The sequence below is a fragment of the Gastrolobium bilobum genome, unplaced genomic scaffold, assembly GCF_033153095.1.
Source record: "Gastrolobium bilobum isolate Gb01-03AN ecotype WA unplaced genomic scaffold, APGP_CSIRO_Gbil_v1 utg16102, whole genome shotgun sequence".
In the NCBI taxonomy this organism is placed as follows: domain Eukaryota; kingdom Viridiplantae; phylum Streptophyta; class Magnoliopsida; order Fabales; family Fabaceae; genus Gastrolobium; species Gastrolobium bilobum.
The window spans coordinates 126,733-136,765 of record NW_026895969.1 but is presented as its reverse complement, the minus strand read 5'-3'; the positions used below and the strand labels follow the sequence as shown (position 1 = coordinate 136,765).

Sequence of the window (10,033 nt, the reverse complement as noted above, 5' to 3'; positions counted from 1 at the left end):
AGATTATCTTGTCATTAAGACTAAATAAGAAATCATCCCTCATTCTCTTAGGTAGCTAAAAAATATTCACTTTTCCATACAAGATTCCATCTTATTTGACTGCTATTTGTAGGACGTGTGTTGTAGCATCCTAAATCCGAATATGGTTTGATCTGGGCTTGCACCCTTTCCATAATTCTTTAGGTGTCATTACAACAAACTTTGACGTAACCAAGTTAAGAAGGTACATTTCTTTCTCCTAGGTATCTCCCTTGGACAACATTGGCAAAGATGAATAACTGAATATGATCTTCACCAAGTCTAGAAATGTTTGATTTTTGCATACTGCAACTTCATTCATCTAACGCGTTCTTAGAGTTGACAGTTACAAAAACTATCCCCTCTTAAGTCAGGTAAGACCTGAACTTACCAGACAGGTAGCCAACACTTTAGTCAGACCAAAGTGTTTTGATTTGAACACCTACATGCTTTTCTGTCTCAGACTTAAACCTCTTGGAAATTTCCAAAAGCTTTAGACTTATGGCGCACTTGGTTCATCTGTCCAAATCCAGAGTAAACATTCATATAATGAAGTACTCATCACCTCTTCTAGTTTAAACACTAATTGGTCCACATACATTAGTATGTACCAGTTCCAGTTGAATAGTTGCGCAAATCTTTTTGGCCTTGTAGGATTGCTTGGCCATTTTACCTTCCAAATAGGACCAACATGTAGCTTTTAGTTAAAAGATTCTTGAACTTTCGGTCATTCTTTTAACTAAACCATGTTTTCCATTGGAGGTAATCTGATTCAATCATAAAGGTCAAAGTTATGTTTCATTTGAAACTTATATTTCTTTGGTGAAAGTTCTTGTTCATCATCCTTTCTATTCAATACAATAAATTTAGGGGTATAGGATAAAGGTAATAAAGACTATTTAAACAATGTACCAGAACAAATAAGACGAAGATGAACTCCGAAATGTAACTGAGGAATCAATTGCATTGTCAAACCATGTTTTAACCAAAACAACTAACAATAATTGAATTCCTCTTGAAATCTGGAACAAATAAACAGTCACTCAAAACCATAGTCTTATAAATAACTTGTCCTACTGCAAATGTAGACACAAGTTCCCATTTTCAAGCTTAAAATATCTTTGTCCACTACTGACAGGCATACCATGTTTGAACTACTGCAAAGAGTAACAAACATAATCAGTGATTCTTGAATCAATGATTCATTCACTAATCAGGCCTTGATATACCCATGTCTGGTTCTTTTCATCACCTTTGGACAATTTTTCTTTCAGCGTCCCTTCAATCTGCACTTGAAGAACTTGCCTTGTGGCTTCTTCATAGCAACTGGTTTGACAACTGATAACCAAGATATTTTGTTCTTGTTACCACCCTTGGGTTTTCCCTTGGATTTAACAAGACTTTTAGCAAAACCTGCTTCTAATGCATTCTGTCTAGCAGAGTTGCTAGACACAGCAAACATGTCATTAAGAGTCCGAAGCATCTCTGCTCCACTCTTAACCATGTACATTTTCTTATGCAAGTGTTTAGAAAGACTGACAAGAACATAATAGCGAACTACCATATTTGTCCTTTTCCAATCTGAGTATTGCAACTTTGTTTCCTTAGACGCATCCTCTGCAGGTTGCTATGGCCCTCGCATTGTCAGGACAAATTTTATCTTCCATGTTTTAGAACAATATAAAAAATTTGCTTTTCACTTATTCATAGTTGGTACCATCTAAAGGTTTTTGACTCAAAATCATTTCTAAGATATTTTCTGAAAAAACATATAAGGCACACAAATACAAACAAATAATGCAATAAACAAACGAAATACAAGTAGATTCTCATAACTACTGTTGTTTATTGTTAACAATCCTTTAGTTTATCTTTACAAGGCTTACGACGGGCAAGATACTTGTAAAAACTAAAATTGTTATTTGGGCCTTCGGTGCCATTATCAGAGCCTCGACGGGAGGGTTAATAACTTTACCAAATTTGAATGTAATTAACTGTTGTTTAATTTCAAAAATATCTTTAGTTTCTAAACATTGACGACGACGGGCCGTACAAGATCTAACTAAAATTTTGAAACTATTAACGTCCAATCAAATAAAATCCGATCATGCTTATCCGACGGGGCTTCACATGACCATTTTATTAATGGACCCACAAATGGAGTCCGCAGGTTTTAAAATTAAATAATTAATTTAAAACCTTCACCTATTCAATATTTTTATTAGAGAACTTTTATAAGCTCTGTTGAATTTATTGTTTAATTTTAAAATTATCTTTAATAACTTAGTATTGTCGATGTTGGGCCGTACAATACTTTATTAAAATTTTGAAATTATTAAGGCCCAATAAAATCCAATCGTGCTTATCCTTTGGGGGCTTCACATGATTATTTTATTGATAGGCCTTCATGCGCCTAGAGGTTAAATTAATTTCTTAATTTAAATCTCCTCCCATAATTATTTAGGTCCAATCTAATAAAATCCAATCATGCTTATTCGATGAGACTTCACATGATTATTTTATTAATGGTTCTATAATGCGCTTGAAGGTTAAATTAATTTCTTAATTTAAATATCCTTCCATTCAACATAAGCAATTTTTCCAATTTCCAAGAATTATTTAATTGAGAGTATCCTTTGTTTGATTTCAAAAACTATGTAAGCAAGAGCGTCGATGAACGTGCATCACTTAGCTTATCTGAATTTTGAAATTATTAAGGTCCTAATATCCGGTCATGATAGGCACCGTGTGCTTCACACATTCATGATACATGATTGTGGTATGCAGCGTGTGTTTAACACATGACCATTTTAGAAGACCCACAAAATACTCGCAAAATAAATTATTCTCTTAGGAAATTTTCTTAATTATTTTTCTAGATTTTAAATCATCCAAATAACTGATTTAATTATTAATCTAGATTACCACAATCATAATAATTTCCATAATAATTATTAATCTTGATGTTAATTATCCAAAATTAATTAATTCAATTACTAATCTAGATTTTTAACAAAAATCATAATAATTATTAATTAATTTTTTTGGATAATTTAAAATCAAAATAATCTCATAATAACTATCATATTAGTCGCTGAAGATATAATAGCTACTATGCTCATGTAATCATACAAGTTATGCAACAATATGGAACCACCTATTCTATATGTCATGTTATCGCACTTAAGCATTTTATCAATCACATAATTCATCCAATCATACAATTAAAGCAATTAATTATAATAAAGACCTATCCATGGTTTCCTAAAAATAAAATAAAATTATAGAGTAATCAAATAGGAAACTTTGCGGGTGATTGCTCATTTCCTTATAGTCCCTATGTTCTGTTTCAAGCCTCTTTATGGTAGCCATGGGCCCAAAATACCAACTTCTGGCGAGAAATCCTAAGTCAACATACAGGAACCCTAGCCGTCACGTCCACTGCGCCATACCCGAACTCATCTCAGCACGAAACTCCAGGGGAAGGACCGCCTTGAAGAGACGAGTGCACCGCCGCTGGAACCACCCAAAAAGGTGGTCGGACGCTCACTCACGCTCTCATTCTTTGCCAGAGAGTGGCGGCCACTTGCAGACGCTTGTGGAGGAGCATGGCAGCGCGTGGAGGATAAGATGGCGGCGATTCACCCACCGTTGTGTTCGTCTTTCCGTCCTATTTCCAACCATATATAGATCGCCCCATTCAGAGATCGGGAAGTCCTCGAAAAGTCTCTGACAGTGCTGACTGCGCATCTTCCTCGCGGTTTCTCGATCTAGAACTTTTACAAAATATTGAAAAAATACACAGAAATTCTGAAAATAAATAAAAACAGCAAGGACGAAGCCTAATCATGAAGGATTATCCTCCTTGTTACAACCCAGGAAAATACAATTAAATCTCTACCATGGATTAAAGCCAAAAATCAAATAAAAACATTGATTTTTATAAAAAGAATTATAAAGGATACACATGCCAATAATAACAAATATAGAAACCTAGGTGCCATATTTTACGAAGCAAAACAAATTACATGATAAACGTAAAATAAAACTAGATCTACATCCAAAAAATACAATCTGGCTCTGATACCAATTGTAGGAGCAATTGCATCTACAGAAGCGTATGAGACCATTGTGATTGTTCGTTTATTTTTTTAATAGATAAATAACGAAGTCCGTCCAATAATCAAAAACCTTGTGATAAGAAAAGAAATTAAATATCTTGTAATCATATACACTACAAATTTATCTATTTTCAAACATGCCTTTAGTAACTATTGACTTATTTTTTTGTTTTTTTTTCATAGATCGCTTCCTCTTTTCGCGTAGCCCCAAACTGTATTATTATTATTAATATTAAATGTGAATCTTTTTTCATGTAAAAAAATATATGATATGATAATGTGAAAAATCATAATCATTTCTTTTTTCGCGAAGCCCTAAACACCTTTTACTAACATTCCAGAAAACATATATTTTTCACTGCATTCCGATAATAATTATTTCTTGAACTTTAAAAAATTTCTTCTTTACCAAACACTCCCTTAGTACATTGTTTAGGTTTTTTACGTACCGTGTTATTTGTGGCCCCTATTTTAGGCTCTTCGGTTTGTGCAAGCAAGTGAATCAAAGTCAATTATTTGGCTGAGCCGATTATTTAGAAAATGTTGATTTATATTTGGGTTTGTGCCTTTAGACCTATGTTGTGGAGTGAAAATTTGATCCCTCTTAATTGATGATCCAAATAATACTTAGATAAGCTTCCGCTTAATTGAGAGGATTATGCTATTAATGTTGACTCTGACACTTGAGGGAAAGACGGTCGAAAATTCAAATGTGAGTTCGTTATTGTTGTTTGAGTTTCTTATTAGCTCGATATTAGTAGCCTCCTTTTTTTGGGTTCCTCCCTTTGTTAAATGGTTTTAAGGTTGACCGCTCAAAGTTCTACTGAAAATTGATAACGATGATTACCAAAAGATAACAAATTTTACAATTTATTAATAATTTAAAAGATCATAAATTTCTAAATATTATGTCCCATTGAGTTTGTTTGGATTAGTTCAAAGTAAGTTTAAATCTAAACTAAAAACATCCTACTTTGATTTTCAAGACATGAAATCAATTTGATTAACTTGAATAGATCAGTTATTGGGTTGAGTCAACAAGTCTCTAGCACAATTTTTTTTTCCAAGTCCTATTGTCCAATGTCATATTCCTTTAAGGCCATGCTATTATAATTTTGTAAATCCATCAAGGAATTATGCGAAGTCAAAAAAACATTCAACGTTTTATGAAAACAAATTTATTTTAAGCTAATTTATTTTAACTAATGATTCCAAACAATAAATCTAAACTAATTGTTGAAACTTGAAATTGAAAATTTGAATGTTCTTGAATAGCTCTGCTTTGCCGTGTCGTGCAGTGCTGAGCACGACCCTACAAAACTTCAAGTAAGCTATCAGTGAAGCACAAGTAATCAATCAATTTCCACAATGCATGGCATTTTTTTATTGATTCTTCGGGTCTTCCTTCACGTTTTAAATCATATCATAACCAGTGGCAGAGTAGGATTTAGTTTTGGCTGGAGCCAAAAAATTTGATATATCAAATTATCAAAATATTTTCGTAATTATACAAATATACTAGGAAAAAATTTACTTAAATTTTTTAGAGTAATAGGATTAACGTTATTTTAACAATGGGAGGTTATACTTATAACCTATTTTTGTTTACAACCTCTTACAACTATATCTCAATCGTTGCCGCCAATCAACGATTATCATTTATTACGAATTAATAATTAATTAATAAATTTTATTTGCGAAAATCTTAACCGTTGATTTCGTAAGAGGTTGTAAACAAAAATAGGTGGTAAGTATAACCTTCCCCTTTTAACAAATAATAAATATTTATAAAAATAAATTAGTAAAGAAAGTGCAAATTATATGTATATATACATATATGAAATTTTCATGTGATTTTTACGAACATTTTCATGTGATCTTTATGAACATTATTCCATGTAATGTTAATGAAAATTTATTTCATGTGATGTTAATGAAAATTTATATCATGTGATCTTTGTGAATAATTTTTTTTATCTTTTACATTTTAATTTAGTTTTGGCCTATAAACTTTAGTTTGCAACTTGGTAGGCCTTACAGGTCGTATTAAGTTTTTTATAATAGGTTATGGTAGACCTATAGATCAAGTCTTTAATAGGCTAATAGGCCAGTATAGGCTCTATATATTTTACATAGACTTAGGCTATCAAAGCCAAAAACTGACCTAACTTGGCCCATTTATACCCCTAGTCATGACTTGTAAAGAACATCAACGTAGAGGGACAACAAACTTCACAATTAAAAAGGAACATGGAACAATCAGTGACAAATGTCTAAAATCATTTAAATGACATTGGATCCACATAAATTATTTAATTTTAGATATTTTAAAATTAAAAATAAAATAAAACAAAGAAGTTGTTAATAAATCTGTACAAGAAATTTTCGTACTCCATATATATACATATATCTTCATTGATTTTTCTCTTTAACAGTTTTTACTTATTAATCGCTAAAATTCTTATTCATGTTGTGAAATTAAATACAAATAACACCAAGAAACAATTCAATTCCATTACCAATAATTGTAGCATACATTAAAATATTTTTTTAAAAAAAGGTAAATGTAAAACAGTACTCCATGTTTCAAAAGAAATAAAATTAATAAATACAACCACACAAAAAAAAGTTGTAAATAAAAAGGGGCATGAATTTCAGTCATGTTAAAAACACCCAATAAACAATTATGGTCAGCAAAGACAAATAATTTCTCTTTTATAAGGTTCAAAAATATAAATCAATTTTTTCCCGAATGGACAATATAATTACCAATGCATATTCCAATAACATGTATTCCTAAAATCTTGATAAAGGAACAAAACATCATACTTGTCGCAGAATGACTGAGTTCCGAGTGGTGAGTGCTGAGTAAGAAAAAAAAAGTTAGAAGAAAATCCTAATTGAAAAAAGATGAAAGAAGAAGAAGAAATTAAGAAGAAAACAATATGTTATATGATCATACATGCAAAACAGCTCCAAATCTTTGTCTATTACCGTTGTTACAATTTCAGCTAGGGTCAACTTAGAATTTTAACTAGAACCAATTATAATTACTTATATGATTACATATAATAAACAAAATTTATTAAAATATAGCCGGAACCGGGCCCTACTTAAATATAATGTGGCTAGGCCACTTATCATAACTAAAAAATTGTTTAATTACGGTTAAACTCGCAATTACGTGCCGGTTTATAAGGCCCTTAAAACCAAACTGCAAAACGAGAAGTTAGGCAAGCGTGCATCCACCTTCTACTCGTCAAGTCCAACGTTAGTGCCACTCGACGACAATAACTAACTAAACGAGATCCCCTTCCTTAACTTCGCACCAGCCTCTGTTCCTCGAAGGTTTGTTAGTGCGTCATTACAAGTCATCAGTGATATTCATGTCCCTCGTTCGCTTTCATTCATTTTGCCGGCGAGTGGCGTCAACTCCGTTACTCTATGCCGCCACGTGGACGGTTATCTTAATTATTACCGTGGTGTTGGCGTCGTTGGCTCCCGGCGTGGCCTTTGTGATGGCGGTATCTCCATCTTCATCGCCCTCAAAGCCTTGCCAATATCATGGTGTTGGCTTTGTTAGGATTCCTTTGGATTTTCCGAGAGAGATGGTGTGCTTGCCAGAACATGCGGTGATGAACAGGTCCCACTTTGATTTCTTCTTGCCAACGTTGTTTGCGGCTTTGGTTGTTGCTGCTTCAACTTGCCTGCTTCGTTCTGTGGCCTGTGCGTGATTAATTGGTAGCTTCATACTTATTTCTAAATTCGCTTTTAACGTTATACACTTATATGATCTAAGCTATAGATTGCTCAAAGCTGAAAGGATTCTGCAGTGTGTAACTAATAGGCTATTAAATTCATTCACTGAAAATATTATTAATTGTTATTTGTTTTTTTGTAGATCTGTTATTTTGCCATGAAGTTGCCTACTCAATCTTTGTGCTCTAGCATTTTCCCAGAATTTTTAATATTAATCGAATTTTTATTTCCAAGTAAGATATTATGTTTCTCTCACTCTGGTCCCTGTCTATCTGGGATTTTGTTTTTTGGTTAAGGAATGGATAGAAACTCGTCTTTCAGCCAAAAAATGTAAAAGCAACAGTTGACAGTACTGAAATTTAAAAGTGTGTTTCTTGGTTGAAGAAAATTTTACAGTTGCTTTTTATTGAAATAGAACAATTAACAGACTAGCATAGTAGCATGATAGCCGGGTCAAGTAGCAATTTAAGCTCCAGGAAGAAATGAAACCCAAAAAGAGCATGGATTCGAATTTATGCAATTGCACCTTTTCTTACCTGGGTCCTAGATATAATTATGATAGCCAAGCTGCTAAAATTATTTATGATATACCATTTGATTCAACACGCACAAATTATTTATGACATAATTCCATACATGCTTGTTCAAGTGAGCTTTTATGCTCTGTTTCCGATGGCCCAACGCCATAGTGACCCAGTAGCCTAACCCCAAAAACCGTCCACCCATATCTACGTCAGCCCTACCAACCTATCAGCTTCTCTACCAACAAGACGACGACACTCCCAAGGTCAAACACCGAAATGCCTCATCTTGGGATTCCAACTCCCTGACAGACAGCCTCAAGTACTATAAGTGGTAACTACCCCATCGTCGTACGCTGACATCGCCAGACACGTCGCCAGGCACAAGGGCTGCATCACTGCTATCATAGCAGTGTCAGCCACCCCTAGCTGATCCCAAGGAGAGTTGACCCCTCCTCACCAACCCACACAGGATCAACATTTCTTTCCCCTATAAATACCCCTCTCCACAAACAAAGAGAGGCATCTTATGTATCATTATTGTGCCCATTTACATTGAGTCACGAATACACACACTTCTCCCATTACCATCTGTTTGCATCATATTTGGAACATACCTCCTAGGTTGGTTCCTACCTTTGCTAGAGGTATAACCTATACAACGACTCAATTCTTAAAGGAAACATAGTTGACTTATAGATCCCAACGGTACATGCTCATTTTCTTATCACAAAGAATTATTTTATGTCTCGACCCACTGTTTAAAATTTTTAAAAATCTTTGAAAAACCTTTTTATGTATAATTTTGGGCTTTATGTCTATCCTTTTGTAGAATAGACTTTCATTTTCTCCATAGAGAATAAAATAATCTGACCTAACAAAACTAAATAATGGTAGCTCAGGCTAGAGAACTGAGTAGGTAGAGGTGAGAGCATATGTGTTCGATGTTCGATTCTTCCCAGTACCATCTTTGAGAGAGATTTAAAGCCTTAATCCTGAAACCCGCACCGAATCGAACTAGTCGTAATTATTTAAAAATAAAATAAAATAAAATAATGGGACTCATTATTTAAAAAAAAGGTTAGTAGGAGAAAAAAAACTTTATCTTTTTGCTTTAAAAAATTAACCCCTATAATATTTTTTTCAAAAGTTAAAATCTCTCTCTCTTAAAAAAGGAAAAACACAATTGTGTTTTTCTAGTATGTTATCTTTTTTTTTTGGTAACATGTTATCTTTTTCTTAAAAAAAAAAAACTCTTCCAAATATGTCTAAAAAACTCTTCAAAATAAAACTCATTTAATATCTCACTACTTTCTACATTGGAATTTCCAAATTAATAATAACTCATTCTTTCTGAAATATTTATTTTGAAATTTGAATTTCATTTAAATTTCAATTCTGAATTTGAATTTTGGATTTTGAATTTTAAACTTTGTAATGGTGGGAAAATATTTGGACAATTATTGGTGGCAGACACCTCATTTATTATCCCATTACTTTCTACAAGGGTAACTGTTAACCATATCAATGCTACATAAAAAAAGAAAATTTGTTAAAAAATATTCATTAAAAAAATGAAAATATTCTATAAATAAACGCAAATCTTTTGTGTAT

General features: G+C 32.9%; 1 protein-coding gene across 1 annotated transcript; it reads left to right on the top strand.

The window, feature by feature from the left end:
- The first annotated feature begins 7,525 nt into the window (after positions 1-7,525).
- On the top strand, positions 7,526-7,873 carry LOC133297030 (uncharacterized). The gene has a single exon (XM_061496077.1). The coding sequence runs from the start codon at positions 7,526-7,528 to the stop codon at positions 7,871-7,873; it is 348 nt and encodes a 115-aa protein (XP_061352061.1).
- Positions 7,874-10,033: the final 2,160 nt, after the last annotated feature.

Coding starts and splice junctions, on each gene's coding strand:
- LOC133297030 (XM_061496077.1), top strand. CDS start 7,526: ATGTCCCTCGTTCGCTTTCATTCATTTTGCCGGCGAGTGGCGTCAACT.